This window comes from Vidua chalybeata, chromosome 1, assembly GCF_026979565.1.
Source record: "Vidua chalybeata isolate OUT-0048 chromosome 1, bVidCha1 merged haplotype, whole genome shotgun sequence".
Lineage (NCBI taxonomy): Eukaryota > Metazoa > Chordata > Aves > Passeriformes > Viduidae > Vidua > Vidua chalybeata.
Window position 1 is genome coordinate 102,961,286 of NC_071530.1, and position 21,557 is coordinate 102,982,842.

The window sequence follows — 21,557 nt, forward strand, 5'->3', positions numbered from 1 at the left end:
ATTTCTGGAACCTTGCATTTCACTCTTCACTTCTTAAAAAAGTAAATATCAAATGTGTTTTCCAATTTTTTGGATTGGGCATTTATTACTCTAAGATGGACTCTTGACTGTTTCAAAGCAGCTAAAATTATTAACAGGATATTTTGTTGAATGAATCTTTTGCTCTTTGTGTTGCAGATAACATTAACTCCAGGTCAAGCTATTCTGCATGTAGTAGCTCAAAGTAACCTGACTGGAACAGTGGAAGGAGTATTTTCACAATTTCCTGATGTTTTATTGGATGCTGCCATAGTCAGAAAATACTTAAATACAGAAACATTTTACTGGAAGTTGCCAGAGCAGTTTCAGGGAGACCAGGTAAGAATATTAAATAACTGGAATGCTTTGTAGATAGCCTTGTTGTCCAATAGACACTCCTTTACTCTAGATTAGTAACTTTATCTTCATAACATATTTCTGTGTTAGTTCTATTCTTGTAGTTCATAATATTGTAACTATTTAGTGATAGAACTTGCATATACCAAGCACAAACAATATACTTACATTACCCTTTCCTAACAAAATTTTTCTTGACTCTGTAAATTGGTAACAACCATATATAATTACTTCACAGTTTCTATCAGGGAGGAAACAACAATATATCTGGTTTCATTTTAGAAACCTAAAAAAATTTTCAACGTTGATGCTAGAATCAGTATATAGATCGTGGAATCTCTATTGCTTAGGAACTGAATGAAAATTGAGTGCACACCTTGAAAGGATCTAGGTAAAGAAACTAAGACTGCTTTTTAGAAATATGTATTTAAACTTGGTGGAAAAGTCACTGAGTTGTTTTATTGCCAATTCTTCAATAGACTGGCAGTTTTCCAGTCTACAGATGATGTTAAGATATTTTCAACTAGTAGCTCGAACCTTAGAATAAATAATAGTAATAGTTTTTAATCCAAACAGCTCATGGCCTACGGAGGGAAGCTGAGATATACTGTTGCCTTTTATGCTTTGGATGGCTTTGGAACCTCAAATTTTGAGCCACAGATTCTCATGAAAGGAGGTCACACCAGCAAGTTAGTCATCTATGTAGACATCCCTTCTCCAGAAAATGGAGTAAGAACTGACAAAGAAGTAGAAATGAAGGAGGTAAGCCAAAATACAGGCATTACCCTGAAGTAAACATGAATGTTCCTGATTTTAATAATAAATAAATACTAAATAAATAAATAGTAATAAATGTGTTATGTTTCCCTAGGATTCTTGGAAGTATTTTAACTCTGTGTCTGATGAACCTGTCTTACGTTCTGACTTCATGTCTGTGCTCAGCAATGTTGAATATATCCTTATCAAGGCAGCTTATGGCCAAGGATTACAGCAAAGCAGGTAAAGCAACCTCTGATGGCATTTATTTATTGTATTGCATTTACTGTAATTCAATTTACAAATAGCCCCAACTGAGCTATACAGTAAAGAATTACCTCAGAGAAATTTGCAATTTTCTATTTATGACTTTTGCTCTTCCTCTGACAAGAAAACATTTATGACTTTTAATTGCAGCAGAATCCCTCTTTTATTATTTTTTGTGAAACACTAAATGACTCTGCTGCTTCCTGTGATATCAAAACACACAAAGGAGCACAGGCTGGTGCAGTGTTCTGCAGGACTGATGATATAGTTAAATATTTTATATTTTCTAAAATAATCCTTTCCCATCTAATTTTTATGGATATTGATTTATTTCTTTTTTCAGTTGAAGCACATGGTCCCCTGAGTTCTTGGGTTTGTATCAGTCTAGTTGTCTCCTGTAGCTTGAAACACTCTGGGCAGTGGTAATAAGATCATCTTACCTCAGAATAGTAGCATTTTATTACTATTTCATCCAGAACTGTTACTAATGAGAGGGAGGGGATGTGTTATCATCATTCCATCTGTCAACCTGGAAACAAACAAGACAAGCAAAGGTGCATCCAATGAAAACCCAATGTCCTTTACGTCTTCACAGCTCTGAAGAAGTCTGATTTCCCCCTCCAGATTTTGTGCTATTTTTGATTCATATGCCCTCAATTATCTTTTTGTTAGCTCTGTCCAAAATTGTGGCACGAGACAAATGTAGTTGTCTAATATTTCTAAGGAACAATTGCATGCTCTTGCATGGTGGGTTTGGGAAGTCTTCCAGACTGAGAGGGATCAACATTTATTACTTTTAATAATTTCTGATGTGTTTGGTTGTAGATTCTTAAATCCTATAAATAAGTTAAAAAACGTTTAGTTGTTGATATGTTTGCATGGGAAATTATGGAACATTATGTATTGTAGCCCTGATCTTGAAGCATGAAAATGTTTTTGGATCTTGTTTTCGTGCTTCTTTAGATGTTCACACTCTCTTCTGCATATATCTTGTAGAATTGCAAATATCTCAATGGAAATTGCAGTCAAATTTGAAGAAATGCATCTAGGCAGACCTCTAGCCCATCTTGTAGAGCAATGTAGGTGTCCTGCTGGTTACAGTGGATTGTCCTGCCAGGTACTGAACCCTTGAATCCTTTTTGTGTGTCTAATAGTGTGAAATTTAAAAAAAAAAAAAATTACTTTAATGGCTTTAAAAATTGTTGTTGCTGTTGATAGCTGTGATATTATCTTTAAAATTTTACTTTTTAATTTATTTTAAAATTTTTAAATAAATTTTTACTATCCCCTTACAACTAGAGCTGTGCTCCGGGATACTACAGGGGAAGGCATACAGAATTCAGTGTAAGAGAGCCTCACACTCTGATAGCACCTTGTGTGCCATGCCAGTGCAACAACCACAGTGAAACCTGTGATCCTAACACTGGGAGATGCTTGGTATGTACATCTTATACATTCTTCTATTGATTTCACCAGTCTGAAATGGCAGTAACCTGTCCAAGGAGTTTTTAGGAGAAGTATATGGCTGTACTACTTGGATAAAATGTGATTTTTTTCCCCCCTACAACGCTGAAAAAATAGCAAATCTGATTAGCTTCCCTTATGGTCCATTCAGTAAAATTAGCAAGATTTTGGGCACTGACATACTCAAAATCATTAATTATTTTAGTTTTTATTTTACTTTTAATATTACTTCTATATCAGTTGAATTTGTCTGTTTTTCTGTGAGACTTTTTGGGCTTCTGGACAAGGTCTGCTTAGGCACACAAAAGAAAGAAATAAAGGATGCAGTAAGCCATACTGCACCACAGACTTAAAGGTGAATTCTTTCTCAGGAAGAGAATCCTCTGGGCAGCTTTAAATGAGGCATTTTTTTTAATGCCCAGAGACTACAGTATTGTAGGGATATGCCTCAGCTAAATTGATTTGCTCACTTTTCTCATTTTATCCCAAAGGTTGCAAAGAGGGGACATATGACTAGCACATTTCCTCTCTCTTGTGGTCTGACAGGTTATGGACAGCAAATTCTCAGCTAACCAAATAGGGCATATTAAATCTATTTCCTGGCATTGCTTAGTATTTTTTTCTAATTTTTTTCCTCAGTTGCTTTATTTTTCCAGTGGTGACTGGGTTAGTTCAAAGTCAATGTCTGCTGAATTCATTCTTGAAGTTAGTTTTTAAGTGAGTTTCCTTAATCCTTCAAGCTTTTGTAAGCCATTCTTTTGCTTTCAGGTTTGTACAAAAGAATGTATCTCATGAGTAAGAACTAAGGTTCTCACTTTTACAAGGCTAAGATGCATAGGTCTTTCAGAGAGGTGAATATTCATCATTCTTCCTCTTAGTTTCTTGTTGAGGGTTAGCACGTCATCTGTGTCTTGGCATTACTACTCAGACATTTCCAGCTGGGTGGTGTAGGCAAGAGAGTTGTTTTTCACCTGTCTTCTGCTCCCATAAAATAGGAGGTTGCACTCATTTTTTACCTGTTTACCTCATCAACCAACCTAAAATACACATTAGCAGGTTTATGAAATACAGAATAAGAAAAAAGAAAGCTTAAAAGAAAAAAAGGGGGGCAAAGCAGAAAAATATTTTTGTTCACTTGAGGGACTAGTCAGTTAAATTGTGTTCATTATAGCAATTTAGTGGTTTAATATTAACAGCACTGGTTATTGATCAGTACTCTTGACAAATAAAATGTAGTGTCTGTTCATCCTAACTGTGGATAGTCCTCAGCATTTGCTGAAATACCGAAACAGAAAAGCCAGGTATTCTGTTTCATTTTTGCTTTTTGTTTGTTTGTTTCTTTTGTTTGGATTTTTTGTTTTGGGGTTTGTTTTTTTAGGAGTTTTTGTTTTGTACTGTGATGGCATGACCTGATTTGGTTAATAGTAGCAAAAATACATAGACTTTACATAAATTTAAAAAAGAAATTAGGTCAGCCTGCTTGAAGGGGTATTCACATAAGAGAAAATACACTGGCATTTTGTTTGCATAAAAAGTTTTTTCACTCACAGAATGCTGACCAGGGGGTAATGACATGTAGAGATCATTGTTGGAAACTGTACACATGTATTGATAAAGTAGATAAAGTTACTCCTGTTGTTTGCTGTTGTTTTAAACCATCTGAATTTTGTGTCTCAGAACTGCAGAGATAACACAGTTGGTGATTACTGCAGTGCTTGTGCCCCAGGCTACTATGGGAAAGTAACTGGATCTGCCAATGACTGCTCTCCTTGTGCCTGTCCTAGAGCCAACCCTGTCAGGTAACCAGAACTTACTAAATCCACTGTACATTGTACCATTCCCATTTCTTGTGTTTGTCCAACCTCCTATTCCTTCTGCTCCTCCTACACTATGGCAGTAGGGGTTGGTTATTGTTATGTGTCCTTAATTTTTAGACATTTGAATGCTGCCTATTTTTATTTAGTAAATGGAGCTTGCATTCTGAGTTGTACTAGTAACTCTATGGAATTTTAAAATAAAAAGATTAGGTGATAGATGAGTCATTTTTTCTCTAAGACTAGAACAGACACATAGACTGTTTTCTAGCTAGTTGACTAAGTTGCTGTGACATTGTCTAGTATCAAATGTGAGTCTCTTTCTTCATTCAGAGAACAGTACTTTTGTATTTACAAAGATTCAGGCCATCCCCACTCAATGCAGGAACTTTTCATGAGATCAGTCCAAGGGGAAGAACAAATACTCCTTTGTCTGAAATTTATACACATGCTTGTTTGGTAGAGGAACAGTTAACTTTGTATTTTGAAAAACAAAATGCTCTACAAGCTGGGTTGTTTCAGAAGCTTAAGCATATCTGGTGTTTCCTTTTGTATAACTGAGTCAGAATGAGAGTCTAGCAATTCTGGTGTCTTCATGCAAGTCTCAGTTAAATACATGCATTAGCCATATCATACAGCATCAATTTTACATTGCCTTACATTTTCAAAGGAAGGCCATAATGTGCTCTAGCATGTTCTTCAGTAATGGAACTGTATTGGGAAAGCAAACTTATTTAAAGTACAAATTCTAGAGAAATGAAATCAGATTAAACAGATTAAACTGTTGCTTACAGTATTTAACCAATGGCTGAAGGTGTTATCTGTCTTTGTATGGTCTTTTATTTATATGATAGCAGGTATTTGTTTATCCTTCCCCTAGTTTTAGTCCCACTTGTGTCCTGAAAGGTGTTCAAGATTACCACTGTGATGCCTGTCTCCCAGGATATGAAGGACAGTACTGTGAAAGGTGAGTTACGCATGATGTTCCAATTTCTTCCCAACTCCCCAGAACAGTTTGGTTAATATGAGCCATATGTCAACTCAGATTATTCAGTGTTTGTAGATAAGTGTATAAATGAGCGCTCGAGGACTTGGAGTGATTTGCTAGTTACTGTTGAACTATTAATAAAGACCCCAAGCTATCAGTAAATGTAACATCTGACGTCGTGATGGATATCCCGTGATGCTCAGTGTGCCATTCCTCCCTGTAGGTGCTCCCCTGGCTACTACGGTGACCCTCAGCTCCCTGGCGGCAGCTGCCGCCTGTGCCAGTGCAATCCGGGCGGTTCTGTTCACGGCAATTGCGATGGTGCCACCGGGCAGTGCCTCTGCAAGCCGGGGGTGACGGGACAGCTCTGCGAGGAGTGTGAGCTGAGGCACCTTCTGCTGCAAGACGAGTGTGTGTGTAGGTGCTTTTTAAATCTGTTACTTTCACAAGGGGCTGTGGTCTGCTCCAGTGGTATTCATGTGCACGTGGGTATTCCCTGGATGGGTTTATGATATCAGGCCCTGTTCTTTCTCTGAAGGAAAGAAACCCTAACAACTTATTATTTCTGTAAAACAGAGACGTCTGGAGAAGGTATTCTCTGGAGGTCTCATCCAACCTCAACCATTCTGTGAACACGGAGGAAACTACAGTAGAGATCATAAAATCAGCCAAGCAACTAATCCTTAAACTGGCTTATTTAGTGTCACAAACAAGGACACAAATAAGGAAAGATAATTTTAAGACTTTTGCTGACTGTATAATATTTATTGCAAAACCTTGAATTCCTATGTCATTGGATGTGAGGCTGCTGTAATAATACTTTCGGAATTATGCCAGGTTTACAAGCATTCTCCACTAATAAGTAGTCATATTCCCCCAATAATTAATCTTGTAATTCTTTATGAGAGTGTAAGTAGCAGAAAGGCACATCTGGTACAGCAATCTACTTCTATAATGAATCAGGATTTAGAACTCTGTTTTTATTTTGTATAAATAAAAAAAATTCTGAGAAATAAATGGAATTACAGGACTGTAGGCTTGAATTTCCTGTCTGCCATACCTGTTTGACTGAGTGGCTTCAACATGGATTTATTGCAAAATAAATAGGCTCAATAAACTTATAATACAGCAAGCAGCTCAATAGTTAGCAGGACCAATAGGGCTCAAATGTGTACTAACCTAAGGAGAATGTGTTTGGAATAAGTTCACTCTTGGGCAAGAAGGGAAAGTCAAGCCTACAAATCTGTACATTCAGATTTATTACACTTTATCACTCTTAACTCAAAAGATGAAGGCACATACTGTCTAAATCAAAAGTGCAGGGTTTTTTTGGTTTTCGTTTTAATATTAATACTGCTTCCTTAATTTTTTTTTTATTTAGCTTGTGATGACAATTGCACAGGAGTTTTGTTAAACAGTTTGGACAATCTCAATGAGGCCATGCTTTCAATGAACCTCACTGGTATTGACCATGTGCCCTACGGGATATTGTCAGAGCTGGAGAATGCAACACAATATCTGAAGGTAAATGCACACATAAACAGCAGAAATATTCAGTCACACTTTTAAGGCAAAACTTACAGCCTCCCACAGGTGCTGGTAATTTGACAGAAGGCCTCCTGAAGTTCATAGCTTGAATATGTGTAAGTGATACCAGATTAAGACCATTATGTTTGCTGTGGAAATATACCTTAAGTTTTTTGGTTGCCTGTATAAGTTTCTTTTCATCTATTGCACTGGCATTTAAATAAATGGATTAATATATTTTTCAATGACCAGGTGGATTTCTGAATGTGTTGTATGTATGTGCTTCACCTAGATTATGTCCATTCTTAAATCTGGCTTGCAAGGGGATTAACTTTCAGTGGTGAAATAGAAACTGCAAGCCAGGTCTTCTCCCCTTTTGGTCCCTTTGCTAAAGAGCTGCCATGGCATAGATTTAGAGGGTGTTTCCCTAGAGTTCCCTGGGTCCTTCCCTGGAGTGGCAGGCTGCTTTTCCACTAGCAAGGGTGCTTGGGGTGCAGCAGTTTGCTTTCTTTTTGGCTGTGTGGCAGTCGAAGTGCTTTGCTCTATCCTTCATCTCAGGACACTAAAGTCAGGTTGGACACTTTCAGACTGCTTGAGGCTAATTTCCCCTTCAGCTCCTCCCCCCCTTAAACAAAGCATGAAATACCACTTTTTGTGATTGTAGAAGGTCATTTATTGTTGCTGAGAAATAGGTTCATGTGGCCTCTGCACAAAACCAGAGATAAACAGGAACTTCCCTGCTTCATGACTACTAAAAATAAGCACATTTATTGGTAAGAGTCTTCTCAGCAATAGCTAAGCAGACAACCTCTGAGTCAGAAACAAAGCCATCTTCTTTGTATTTCACCATATCACAAGAAAATCAAAATAATGTGAGTCTTTTTGTGCTGCCAAATTCAGCAAATTAAAATTTTGAATTATAATTTTTTCTGTTTAAGATACAAGGCAGAATGAGTTCCAAACAGTGTCCTTCAAAATGTTAATAATTACAATAACTGATGGCAAACTTGATCAAATTACATGTTTATGCTTCAGCAGAGGTACTCTTATCCTTTAATTTTAGTTGCTAACCTTTTAGTTTGAAAGCTTCAGTTTTGCTTCCCTTCCTTTATGTCCTAAGGAATAAATGTACTGAACTATTGTAATACTTCAAGGATACAATTCACTTGCTTTCTATAATTAGTTGGTGTTTGTTTGCTCCTGCACCATCATCTTTTACTTGGAAACATTATTCACATGCAGTTTTTATTGAGCACTTTATTGCAAAAAGTCAAATCTTATGTAAAAATAAGGGCAGTTTAAGTTTCTACTTATTTCTTAAGTAAGTTTGTAGTAAGTTCACCTTAACTACTTAAGTAATCTTCTACATACTTCTTAAAGTTTTAGTATCTACTTTTTTTCTATATTAAAATTAAATCAAAGCCAGATCCCACTTTCTTGGAAGTGGGGTGCTTAAAGTGATATAAAACTTCTTGTGACTCATGTAATTTTGTTTTTGTTGGGCCATGGTGTTTTTTAAACAACTTAATCGTGGGGGTAAGTTGATAGCCTTATAATTTTTCTCTATTTGGGAGCAGGTAATCCCCTTTTTCTGGACATTTAAAGATTACTTTGCCTTTTGCCTTGTAGCAAAGAAACTGTGGCTGGAGGCCAGAAATTCCCCAAGGTTATTTCTGTGAATTACAGATCTTCCCTGAAGGGCTGTCCCCTCACTGTGTTGCCTCTGCCTCATGCTGGTAGCTCAGGAACTCGAGCACTTCATCTTTGCTGTACCTTTCAGTGGGTCATTTGGTAATGACAATGTTATCAAATCAGATTATCCACTCCTCATTGCTTCTGCACCTCCAGTCCATTGGAAGGCTTCAGTAGTTCTGTTTTTCTAGTTAAAGCCTCCTGCTTTACTCCTCCTAATTATACCTAAACTTGGTTGCTGTCCTGTCCTGCTTTTTTGAACTAGGCTTTTAAAGAAACCTGCTGGGCTTTAAGGCTTAAGAGTTTTAGCATTCACTTTCACTTGTTTTTCATGCTGAGGAAAAGACTTTGAAATTTCTATTTGACACAAGGCTGTTGGATACTCTTGTGTTTTACTATTTTAAAAAATTGGATTTTACTTTCATGTCTGTGTTTATATATTTATATCTATATAAAACTTATTATGATATTTACGATGACTGGCTCTGACACATCTGAAATCTAAAAGTAACCTTTCCTAGACTTGCTCTCTCTGTAAGAGATGCCCTAAGTTTCTTTGCATCTTTAGAGAAGTAGTACTCTCTTGCAGGTCTTGACTGTATCAAATGTGATAGACTTGTGTACAATGATCTATTTTTTTGCTGTATGGAGCAGGTTTGAGGTGACCTTGAGGGCAAAGACAGCCTATTATTCTTTCTCATTGAGAAAGGGACCCACAGGACTTCTGATCTCCAGGGCCATCCTCACAGATACACCCTAGTGCAGCTGTTCTGACAGGACCAGCCACTGAAATGATAGCAGCTATGGTACTGGATGAAAGATTTAATTTGAAGGGCCTTGGAACTTCTCAAAGTAGTTTATTTGGGCAGTTCAGACTGTAATGAAATTGAGAATCAGTAATGCAGAACTGCTGCTTCCTTCCTTTTTACTCAGTTAACAATACAACATGGCTGGATTCTTGCTTATTTAAAGAAATGGTACACTGTGTTGCATGAACTGTATGTATGTAATTAATTTACGTCATCTTTTGTGCTTTGAAAATCAGTCCTTTCAAACATATAAATAATCTAAATAGTGTGCATAGTTATTTTCTTCACAGCTTTTCTGGATTCACAACAAAGTTTTCAAATTACAATGAGCTGTCACTTCTCATTTCTTATAGAGGTCTATAGTTCCTAGAGAAGACCCAGCTTACTCGTTAGATACAGCAAAAGAAAATCTTCTGAATTTATCAGGAGGAATTGATTACTTGCATGAGGAGGTAGGTGCTGGCTTCTTTATTCTTAGCCTATCTGGAGAAATCATTCAAGATTTCATAGCGTAATAGCGGAATGCTAGAGATTTGTTCAGAAATTACTTAAAATCTATAGAGTTCAGTGAAAGAATTCAGTCCATGCTGTAGGATGCAGTCCATCCTTCCTGAAAAAGGGGAGTTAATTGCTTTGTGGAAATCTTCTGCAAATGACAGTGTTTTATGATATTGTGCAGGAGGTTTACATGTTTTTTGTTAAAGTTTTTTAGTACTGTGTTCATTTAATACCCTAAAACTGGAGAGAGTGAGTTACTTTCTTCTCATTGGTTTTCATATGTAGAGCTAATTAAAAGTCATGTCATAGCTGAATGTTCACCAAAAAGTCCTTGATACCTGCAGTATTGTGTTTAAAATTATCTCAGGAAAAAAAAATCTGTTAAAGTCTCACAGGAAAAATAGACAACATCTGTATTCTTTATCCAGTCTTAACAGGAAAATAATTGTAGGTAGGAAATAGACCACAGTACTCCAGATCTTATTTGCTGACCAAATGTTCTTATAATTTTCTGGCCATGTATAGAGAATCTAACCAGGTGCTTCCACTGAGTGTTGTTATTGTATTACATTAATATTGATGTATCCACAACAGTGATTTTCTTAACAAACATTAGTTGTACCTCAAAACATTATATAATATTTACTTCGTTAAAGAAATAGCTTTGCTTATTATGAGCTTACTGATTATGGAAATAATTGATAAGTCTGATTTGAAAGTCTGGAATTTTAAACACAATCAAGGCATCTGCCAGGATGGAAGCATCATAGATTTGTAAAGCACTTAGATTTACCTTACCAAAAAGCATTGTTTCCTTAAACTAAAAAATTCTCAATATTAAGAAAATAAGCATAAAAACCATAGACAAGGGTCAGGAATTAATCAGTGTTTTAGGAGAACTGTCAAATATCATCTCTGATTTTATTCTAGACAACTAGATTTTTGAAAAAAGCTCAGCAACTTGATACAATGACTCAGAAAACCAGGAATAAAAGTCAAGAGCTGACTGGCTTTATTGACACAGTACATTCAACCATCAAAGGTATCCTGTTTTTACGATATTTCCATTTCTTTACAAAATTTAGTAGGGGTATGTCCTTTGCAACTCTTAAAGTCCTATTTACATGGAAAATGCACAGGGGAATGCATACAGTTTGCACAGGGGATTCAAATATGTTGTTGTTTTTTTTTTTTTTAATGGTATGACTAAATGGTTTACTCTCCTACTCAGTACTTGCTGAAGTTGCCTTGTCACTAAATGAAACACTGGGCCTGGATCTGCCACTGTCAAATGCTACATCTCAGAGCCTGCAGGATGATATTTCTGCCCTTTTGGATGCATTGCGCAAGAAGGATTTTGTTCAACAGCACCACAATGCTACCACAGTCCTAAAGTAAGCCTGTTCTACCAAAAACTTTATTTCACATATGTCTCTGCCATGCAACACTGCTTTTTGAAGAGGTATCTGGAGAAACATTTTGTCATAATAAGTGGCAGTGTGATAGTTAGCCCAGATGGAGCTGTGTGAACTTTGTTTTGGAGTTACATGGTTTGGTGATTTTTGGTCATCCCAAGTAATACTTTATCAATAATAAAGTCTTTTAGAAGTCTGTAAAATCAATAGTAAAGCCTGTTAACTTGGATGTGATACAAAATTCCTTGCAGTAAGTCAAAATACTCACTGATTTCAGGTTCTTTCAGATCTGACCCTAATACACGTGTCTGTGTTGGTTTTGGCTGAAAACTGTCTCAGTCAATTGCAAGCCCAGGACTTGTCAGGCCTGCTGAAGGACATGACAATTGATTGCCACTGGAATATGTAACACAAAGATCTGCAAATAAAACCAAGGCATTTTTTAAAGCATTCTCAGCCATTGCTTAGGATTGTATTCTGTTGTCTTGATTTGTCCCCAGTTGAAGGCTATTTTGAAATGGCTCTTGCAGTCATTATGAGTGCTTATTGCCAGACTTGGCAAGATAAAAAAATTACTGTTCCAAAAGTCAGCAAATTTTTTGTTCCACTTTCAGAAATACTAACCAATGCTATATCACACCAAAACCTGTAGGAATGCTAGCACTGGCTTCAAGGACAAGGATTCATACCGGAGTAGAATATTTCTGAAAATTTGAACTTTTTTTATAAATTGCTTTGGATAAAGTAGGATAGAGCGTTTGTGTTGGTACCATGTCTCATTTTGTTCAGCAGACTCTTCTGCTGAATATAGACCTGTATAGAAACTATAAAGACATGAAAATGGACCAGAAATGTACCATTTATTCTTATTAGGAACTTCAAATATGTCTCCAAATGTGTTGTTCCATAGTAACAGAATGTTCTGACTTTCAACATCAACAGCTTTTGAGCTGTTATAGAAGGTGTTTGCAAATTAACTTTTTCAATTATAGTCTCTGTTGAAATTTCTAAAAGCTCTCTGATAAGGGCCCTTTGACAGATCGAACAAGAGAGCTAATAAGTTCTATAAGGTTGTTTGCTCTGCAGAATTTCTTAAACAATTCAGCTGTAAATTCAAAAATTATTTAAATAAGCAGCTTGTTAATATGTATTTTAGAGAGTAGATGTTGCCACATGGACTCACAGTGGACTGAGTTTGTGATAATGTACTTTAGGCAACATTTGAAACTGAGGTCTCCACACATTTGCCATGAAAGGCAAAGGCCCCAGACGATTTGGACTATAACCTTTTGACTCTATGCTGAAGCCATTATTGACTTCTAAAATATTTTATATCTTGTAACTTTTTTAAGGCTGTGGCTTCTGATTGAAGGGACTCTGAATTTTTAGTTTTAGGATATACATGCAAATGCACATCTGCTGTTCAGTAGGAAAGATGGAATGCATTTTGCTGTCTATAACTGTGAAATCAACTAGGTTTCTTTTGCTTTGGCTGAAGATCTATGTTATATGCACTCAGATTAACAAGGACAAACATTTATGTAAAAATACCATTTCAGGAGTTGCAATGTTCAGCATATGTGCTGAAATTAAGAGAAACAAAGGAATAGACTTTCAGGATAATTTTCATTTCTGTTCCTTTGGTTCTGGAAAGTGTTCAGATGAAGATGCAAATTTTCCGAAATAGAACAGTTGAAGCAATTAACAACTGACAGATTTGGGAGAATTTAATATTTGCCCAATAATATCTGATGCTGGTTAAAAATATAAGTGCAGAGATTGTTCATATCAGTGTTCATTTTAATGAGGCTATTTATTTTTATTTGATATTTAAACTTTTCTGGACTCTTGCATGTATGTCTTTCAGTTCTGGTTACTTGTTTCTTTCCAGTGCCAATCCTCGTAAATTATGTTCTGATCCTACATTCAAAATATGAATCACTACAATTAGGATATAGAGTACTCCCAGAGGAACGTTTCACAGAGATTTTGATGTGGGCTGGTGTGTCCCAAATCAAGTCCAAACAAATGTGATTCATACTCACCCCTTTCCTCTCTAGTCATTACATGCAAAGTCTATCAACTGCATTACTGTCCTCTCCCCAGGCAGTTATCATTTTGTGTGGTAAGATGCATAACTAAACTACCATGTGTATGTGTACTATTCTAGAAAAAAATGGCAGACTTTACTAGGAAGATGTATAGAAATTAATATCACATGACATCATTTTCTCCTTAAGAAATCCATATCTAAGTTCTCCCTTAGCTGTAAGTTCTGATTCCTCTCATTTTTCAGAGTTGCAGAAAAGTTGTTGACCCAGGTTCAGAAAGAGTATCTCAAACCTCAGCAGGAACTTGCTGAACTAAAAACGAATGCAAGCCACTTCTTATCAAAGCAGAACAGCAGACTGCAGGATGCTCAGGACCTGGTGAACGAGGCACTCGCGAACATCAATGAGACCCATCGCTTGTTTCCTCTCATCTCCAGCAACCTGGCAGAGTTAAATGTAAGTCTGGACAGTCTGTAAGTCAGTGTTGCTGCATAAGAAATATCGAGTATGTGATTGTGTTTAAAAGCTTATATTTTATGTTTTTAAACATTTTTAAATGTTTTAATATATATGATACCTTAAAAATTTAAAGGAAACCAGACCCCTGTTTGAAAATCACAATATTATATGTTATGTGAACTCATCAGTATAGCTGGCTTTTCAGCCTACTATAAAACACTTGATTTATGCTATAGGACAAAAAGCTAAAAATAAAGGAAGGTGAAGAAATCTCGACCATGCTCATTAAAGAAGGGACAGTCCTACTGAACGATGCTGCTGCTCTTGCCCAAGATGTAGAGAACTCTACATTTGTAAGTCCTCAAGTTTTAACATCCTCTTAGAGACTCTCAAGTTCATTTTGCTAGTGAAACAAAAACCAAAAAAAAAAGGGAAACTTTTTTTTTGCAGAACGTGGAAGTCCACCAGGATGGGTTGGTCCTATGGAGCACCAAACTGCGACATCATGTGGATGAGCTGGTGATGCAGATGTCTGTGAGAGGAGTGCTTGACTTGGTATACAGAGCTGAGGAACATGCCACCCAGTTCCAAAGACTTGCACATGCACTAGCGAGGTGATCAACTCAAAAATTACAAAATTATGAGATTTACATTAGTGTCAGATTTAACATAATAGGTAGAGGCCTAACTCACCAAACGAATTCCCTGCACATGTTTTGAAAACTGAAAATTTTGCTTGGAGTAACATTAAGCAATTATTGACCTCACCACAGCCAGATAAATTCAATAAGGCAAAATTTAATATAGATTAGATTTCAGATGCTTATGATTTCCTCCTAGATCCTGTATCTGTACTTAATTTTTGAGTTTCAAATAGGGGCTTGTTTCTGTTCTCTTTAGGCAATACGATTTGTTTGTTCTAAGGGTCTTTATATATTGAAAAAATTAACATAAACGAAAGGGAACAAAATAGGAGAAAAAAAAAAGAGATGGAATGGAACAAAACTGACGAGCAACTAACAAAATAGAAAAAAGCCCCATAGTTGAAAACCTTTTGTCTGGTCCTTTCAGTTCAAAATAATGAATTGAAAGCCCCTTATGCAACATTGGGCAAGGTGTGCTCGTTTGTTTCAAAGTGCATCATGTATTCAGGAAAAATGTGCATATTGTAATTGAAGACATGGAAATTAGTGCTTGATTGAAAACAGAACTGCTTGTTAATTGTCTATTCAGTGACCTTTCTAGAGTGAGAAATTTGACTCTGAACACAACTGCTGCTATCTACACTCACCCCAGTGTTCAAAGTGTGATTGAAAGAACAGAGAGTTTGGCAGATGATGCATCTAGAGCTGTGAATGGCCCCTTGTATTTAGTAAGTATCAAAATGAGTATTTTAATTTATGTCTGCCCTTTTCTCATTTAGGAATATTTGTTCTAGTTGTTTCTGCACTTGCTGAAAACTTGAGTTGTCTTTATGGAGGCATGTCCTTGATGGCAGCCTGTCCTACCAGCTAGTTTGTACTATATCCTGAACCTCTACTCCAAGGCAGTAATGACACCACATTTCAAGTTCTGTTTCACTTGCTTTTCTCTCTGCCACAGTACCATTTGCCCTTTGTTTTGTTTGCTTTTTAATGTCTAATGCGTGTTTAGCTGGACTGGACTTGATTCTATGAGGGTTTATGTCAGGCATCTGACATTTATTCCTGTATAACTTGAATTCCCAAATCTCTAGTGCTCCTTTCGACCTTTGGAATTATTTAATGATCTCCTTATTTGACCTATCCCTCTTCCATTTCTATCTGGATATTCCCAACCACAGCTACTTTGCTTAGTGAGGACATTTCATAACAAATGTATGTTTGTGTCTCATCTATCATCCCTTTGCCTGCAAAGATTATCAGATTGTTACTGAAACAGTAAATTAGAAAGACCAGACCAGTTCCCAATCTTAATAGTTTCCTATAATTTTATTTCCCCTTCACATCTCTTTGTCATGCACATTATACCCGAACAAGCAAATGTGTGAGAATGCATTTACATGACAGTGATTAAAATAGTTGACATTGTTTTGTGAGCTTGTATGTTTTTATATAGCACTCTGTCTTATTAAAACTGTCTACAGCATGAATCCTTCAAGGTGTTTTTCCAGGTTTTTTCAGTTAGAGAAAGGTAAAAGAATGATTCTAAATCTGTGATTTTGAAATATCTCACTTTAAATTTTTCATAGCTGGAAATTTTGAATTAGGTCTGGAATTAGAATTTCAAAAAGACAACACTAAATCACTAGCAGTATTGAAACTAAAATTTTGTAGGTTTTGTTTCACAGTTGTCTTTTTTTTAATTATTAAACACAAAGACATTCAATGTCACATTCTTGAATAAAAGATAACTTGTATTATTTTTAATGGATGCTTAATAAGGTAATTAATAGAATATTTAATAAATAACAAGAATGTTCAATAAATAACTTTACGTAAGTGTCTACAAATACTTAAGTGTTTTCAGTTGAAATTCTGTTTTTCATATGTGGCAACTTAATGTCTGTGTTTTTTAGCCAGAGAAGTCTTTCAGTCTTCTGGGAAAAGAAACTCTACTGCTTAGCTCCAAATTTCAGAATGAAGCTAAAAGTCTGAAGAAAAAAAGTGATGGTCAGTTCTATAGGATTCATATTTCTGCCTCTATTTCTTTTCCCCATTTTCTGTTTTGTGCTTGTTTGTGTTGTTTATTATTTTTTTTAAATGAGCCTAAGCTCAGGTCAATATATATATATATGACTATATACATATTATCATGCAATTAAGATGAATGTTTTATGGAATCTCATAGTATTTTCATTTTTTGGGTAAGAATAAAATTTTTCTCTGTAAATCTTTAAAAATTTGGCCTTCACTTACCCCATTTACCTATAAGCAGTGCTTGCAATGGCTGTTTTTCCAAACTTTATGAATTAAAGCATTAGAGATTGTGTACTAGACAAAGAGAAAGCATAAGTCTTGAAAATTCCATTAATTTGTTTTTATTTAATAAATCATGGATGGCACAGGTATGTAAGATGACATGTTTAAATCATAATCTTTTTTATTTGTTCCTGTTGGACAGTTGAAATACAAAAAAATCTGAAGTTCTTTGTCTACATAAACTCAAAAAATACTTTTGGTTTTTTTTATTACTCCAAAGATACTAGCAAGGCATTGAAGTCTACACCATGAAAACTCAAGAGCATTTTGAACAAAGGCTTTGTGTAGGAGCAGAAGCAAACTCTAAGTTAAATTTTTGACAAAATTGGACAGAAAGGGAATGTTTCACAGAGATAAACTGTAACTGTAAAATAGTGTTGTCTTGCAATACCAGTGGTGAACAAATATGTATAAATTTTATGTAATTCAGATGGACAGAATGACCTTTTTTTGTTCTTTCTATTCTACATATTTTAATTTCTAATGAGAGGATTCTGCAAACAGATCACAAGAACATAGAAAAAAGCCACTTCTTTGGCTCCTGTTAGATAACCTAAAACATGAAGAGCACTTCAAAAATTATTAGAGTTCACAATTATGGAATAATTTTAATTTATAGCCTTTTCCTCACTGTTTGTTGCCATTCAGTCTCATGGAATTGGCCAAAAAGGGTAGTTTTGAACCGAGTAGTGCCCATAGGAGCTTAACTATTTATACTTCATTCATTTTGCATTCCTGTTTGTAAAATGCTCTTTCTGTTAAAAAAAAAAAAGCTCCATTGATGAGATAAATGAATACTTTGGTTTTGTGTGGGTTGTATGGTATTTGTTTACGCATATGTTATTTCTTTCAAACAGGACTTCAATTTGGATTGAATGGGTTGAACAAAAAGGCAGAAAAGATTCAAGAAAGTGCTAATAAAATTGGCAACCAACTTAATGATTCTCTGTTGACACTCAGAGCATTGCCTAACAGTAAGTGAAATTTATATTGACATTCTCCTTATTACAGAACTCTCTAGTACAATTGTAATAAAACCCTGTTCATTATCTGATTGCAGAGACCTAGCAATAAACTATATTGGAGACTTAATTTCAGCTCCTAAATATGTTACATTCTTTTCAGTAAACCCATTAAACATAATTGGGTTATAATACAAGGTCTGTAGTCTGATTCACATTTCACATCGCTGAAATCAGGAGGGGCTGTGATAGAAATATAATTGCACTGATATGTAAGGAGAATGAAGTTATAGAATATTTAATCCCACATGCAGAGAAATTTACATATGGAACTCTGAGATTTCACTTTCTTTTCTGGCTTGTTTCAAAATTTTTTATACTAATCTGTGAATTTTACAGCCTGCATGTAAATGTTTTCTTGTTGTAAATGCAGACTTCATTTAATTAATCAAAATCTATTTTCTGTGCTTTTCTAAAATGAAATAATTCATTTTTTTTCAGTCATTATTTTTAATAAAGGCAAGACATTAAGTTCACAGAAACTAATAGAGAAAACTACTTTGAAGTTGTTAATAAGAGGGTTCAAAATACTTTGCCAAACTTAATAATGTGTTTTAAATTAGAAAAACACTGATAAAGACCTCTTGCTAGGGTTTTTTGATTCTACTGTGAATCTGGATTAGAATGCTCAATTCAAAGCCTTAAAATACCCATTTTGCAATTCAGAGACCTAATTCAGGCTAAAGGGTAATAGTAGTGTTGATACACTGGATATGAACTGCAGGATGCTATCTAACAAAAAGCTACACATTGAAAATTAAGTCATTAAAATCACAGGAGCGTTTTCCTTAACTCACAGCTTAATATTGTTTGATTTCAGCTTTGTTGTTACATTTCTTGAAGTTGTCTCTTATTTTTCCCCTCTGGTCAGAGATTGATGGTGGCATTGCTCTCTGTGTAGAGAGTGGTGAAGGAGGATCCTTGGAGGTCTAACTCAGGCCTTTTTTGTCAGCTGCAGTCTCTTCCCACTCTTGTGGGCAGAGGGTATAAGGGGAAGGCTGAGACTGGGGGTGGTGCACTCAGTGTACAGGTGATTGCAGCCAAAACCAGAGGGTGTAATAGACCTTCTGCCTCACCAGCTTTGCACAGGATTCAAATCTTCAGTCTCAGACTAAAGTTTCTCTGGGTGTCAACACTCAGTTAGGAAACTTAAACACTACAAGCCTGATGCATTCATACGAACTTCCTGATGAGATAGGCAGAATCAAGTTCCCCAAAGAAACAAGAACACAATTCTTACTATGACAGGAATGTAACTGATGGCATTCCTAGTATTTTGGTAATGTTTGTAGCTGCTGTTACAAAGCCAGGCATTTGTTAGTCACAAGTACATATGAACGTTTTGAATGTTTTTTTACCTTGGAACTGTGTTTCAGATACCAGGAAATACATGCTGGAAGTGAAAGAGCTGGCTGTGTCTGCAAACACCAGTGCTGTGGTGGATTTAAGTCACTTTGGGGAGTTCAGTCAAAAGCTAATGAATACATCTTTTACATTGTCCCAAGTTAATGACACGTTGAGGAAAACAAGTGAACTCATAACTGATTCATCAAAAGCTGGTAAGTTTGCTCTGTGGCAATGTTACTACTTGAAGAAGCCATATTAATAATCAATTTTAACAGGCATTAAATAAGAGTATGATGGACTGAGAGTTTATTCCTAATTCAGTAAAAAATATGCTAACTTTTAAAAAAAGTCCTCTAGAGGATTCACATGGAATGTATATCCCTTACTGATGTTAAAAGTTGCTGAAACCAAAATGATCACAAGCTGGTTACCTTGGCTAAGTATTTTAGCAATTTCGCCCTGCCTCAACATTTATTTTATGTTTCCATAGCATTCACAGCTGAAAAACAAGTTAAAGAAGTTGAAGCACAAGCAAGTCTTTTATTGGATAGACTCAAACCTTTGAAAATGCTAGAGGAGAACCTGAACAGAAACCTGTCTGAAATTAAAGAACTTATCAGCCAGGCCCGCAAGCAGGCAGCATCTGTAAGTTCTATCATCCCAGACTTAAATGAATTTTTACTTTTAGCAGGAAGTTGTTTGAGATAAGGAGCCTAAAATTTACTTTCAAGGTACCTGGTTGTTGTTGCAGACTCTCAGTGAAGTCTAAAGAGCATTGATTGATGCTAAAATCATATTGGCAACATTTTAAGATTTTAGCATCAGGGTTCTTATTGCATTTGTGAGTTTGTCAGAACAGCCAACTAGTAATTTATCTGCTATTTCTTCCTGTTTCCTATAAAAATAATGAAACATAGTATGCCAGAGAGCAGTAATGAGTGATTTTGATAAGAAGGAGACAAACTGGAGGATGGTACAGCTTTTCTCTTTAGTACCAGACATTAATTTTTGAGGTTATTTTGAGATTGGTGTGGGGTGCCCCATATAACATCAAGTACCATTACAAACTTTTTGTCAAGAGCGTTGATTCTATGAATAAATTTGCCATCTGTGGCCTGTCATGTCCATATGTTCTTTGCAAGAAGCAGGTGAGTATCCAGAGTACTTTAAGACAGTGTACTTGTTTTCAAATCTCTTCTTCTACCTTAAAGACAACAAAAGTGAATCAACTGTACTATGGATCTCATTAGACTGTGAGAGAAATATGAAAATGACTTTGCAATGAGTAATTTTTGGTATGCCTCTGACATACTTGTGGATATGTTGTTGTAAGGTTTAGGGAGGTATTTTTTTTAAAAAAAGAAGGCACTCAGTTCTTTCTGCAAACCTTCTTAATTATATGGTTATTGCTTCTCTGTCACAGTCTACTGAAGCTTAATGAATCCACTGCAAAAAAAAAGAGAATGGTATTTTCTGAGGTGTCATAAGCCACAAAGTTCCTGGCAAGGTGAAACGAAGTGTTAGCAAAGTCCCTTTTTCCAATTTGGGGGAATTTGTTCTGTTTGGCAGGGGTGGGGACGTGGGGGATGAGGGTTAAGGGTTTTGGTTTGGTTTTTTGGGGGGGTTTGGGTTTTTTGTTAGTTTGTATTTTTGTTTGGTCTTTTTTTGTTTGTTGGTTTGTTTGTGATTTTTTGCTACGCAAGGTAAACTTTATGTATCTGTGTCCAGATGCATGCATATGCACATGCATGCTATATGCATTTAGCAGTTACAGGTATATTCCATGAAGTTAAAGGAATTAAGGCATTTTTCTTGCTAAGATGGATTTTCTGTCATTAAGCTACTAAGCTGCTGGAAGTTTGGCTGCATTTAGCTTGGACTAATTTTTCATCAGTTTACTAAACAGTGGTCTTAGGGATATGACAACAGGAATATTATTTATTTAATCTTTAAAAAGTTGAACTTGCCATATATTCACAAATGTATTTTTTAATATTGTGTAAACTGTTACAAATTTGAAATAATCAGAATTGTTGCAGTCTCCTTCTTAATTTGTTTAAAAAAAAAATATCTCCATATAGATTAGAAATGGTTTATTTTATTTTAAATAATT

At 35.7% G+C, this 21,557-nt stretch overlaps 1 protein-coding gene across 1 annotated transcript in view; it reads left to right on the forward strand.

Annotated features, from left to right (window-relative positions):
* LAMA1 (laminin subunit alpha 1) overlaps positions 1 to 21,557 on the forward strand; it is a 99,130-nt gene that overhangs the window by 58,190 nt on the left and 19,383 nt on the right. Inside the window, exons 26-45 of the mRNA XM_053941635.1 lie at positions 178 to 357; positions 952 to 1,137; positions 1,247 to 1,374; positions 2,395 to 2,515; positions 2,698 to 2,835; positions 4,540 to 4,661; positions 5,557 to 5,643; positions 5,888 to 6,081; positions 7,046 to 7,188; positions 10,046 to 10,144; positions 11,121 to 11,232; positions 11,422 to 11,584; positions 13,902 to 14,112; positions 14,352 to 14,468; positions 14,566 to 14,729; positions 15,349 to 15,487; positions 16,673 to 16,766; positions 17,933 to 18,049; positions 19,474 to 19,656; positions 19,935 to 20,089. Of these exons, the coding sequence (XP_053797610.1) occupies positions 178 to 357; positions 952 to 1,137; positions 1,247 to 1,374; positions 2,395 to 2,515; positions 2,698 to 2,835; positions 4,540 to 4,661; positions 5,557 to 5,643; positions 5,888 to 6,081; positions 7,046 to 7,188; positions 10,046 to 10,144; positions 11,121 to 11,232; positions 11,422 to 11,584; positions 13,902 to 14,112; positions 14,352 to 14,468; positions 14,566 to 14,729; positions 15,349 to 15,487; positions 16,673 to 16,766; positions 17,933 to 18,049; positions 19,474 to 19,656; positions 19,935 to 20,089 (2,853 nt within the window). The remainder of the gene's footprint in view (positions 1 to 177; positions 358 to 951; positions 1,138 to 1,246; positions 1,375 to 2,394; positions 2,516 to 2,697; positions 2,836 to 4,539; positions 4,662 to 5,556; positions 5,644 to 5,887; positions 6,082 to 7,045; positions 7,189 to 10,045; positions 10,145 to 11,120; positions 11,233 to 11,421; positions 11,585 to 13,901; positions 14,113 to 14,351; positions 14,469 to 14,565; positions 14,730 to 15,348; positions 15,488 to 16,672; positions 16,767 to 17,932; positions 18,050 to 19,473; positions 19,657 to 19,934; positions 20,090 to 21,557) is intronic.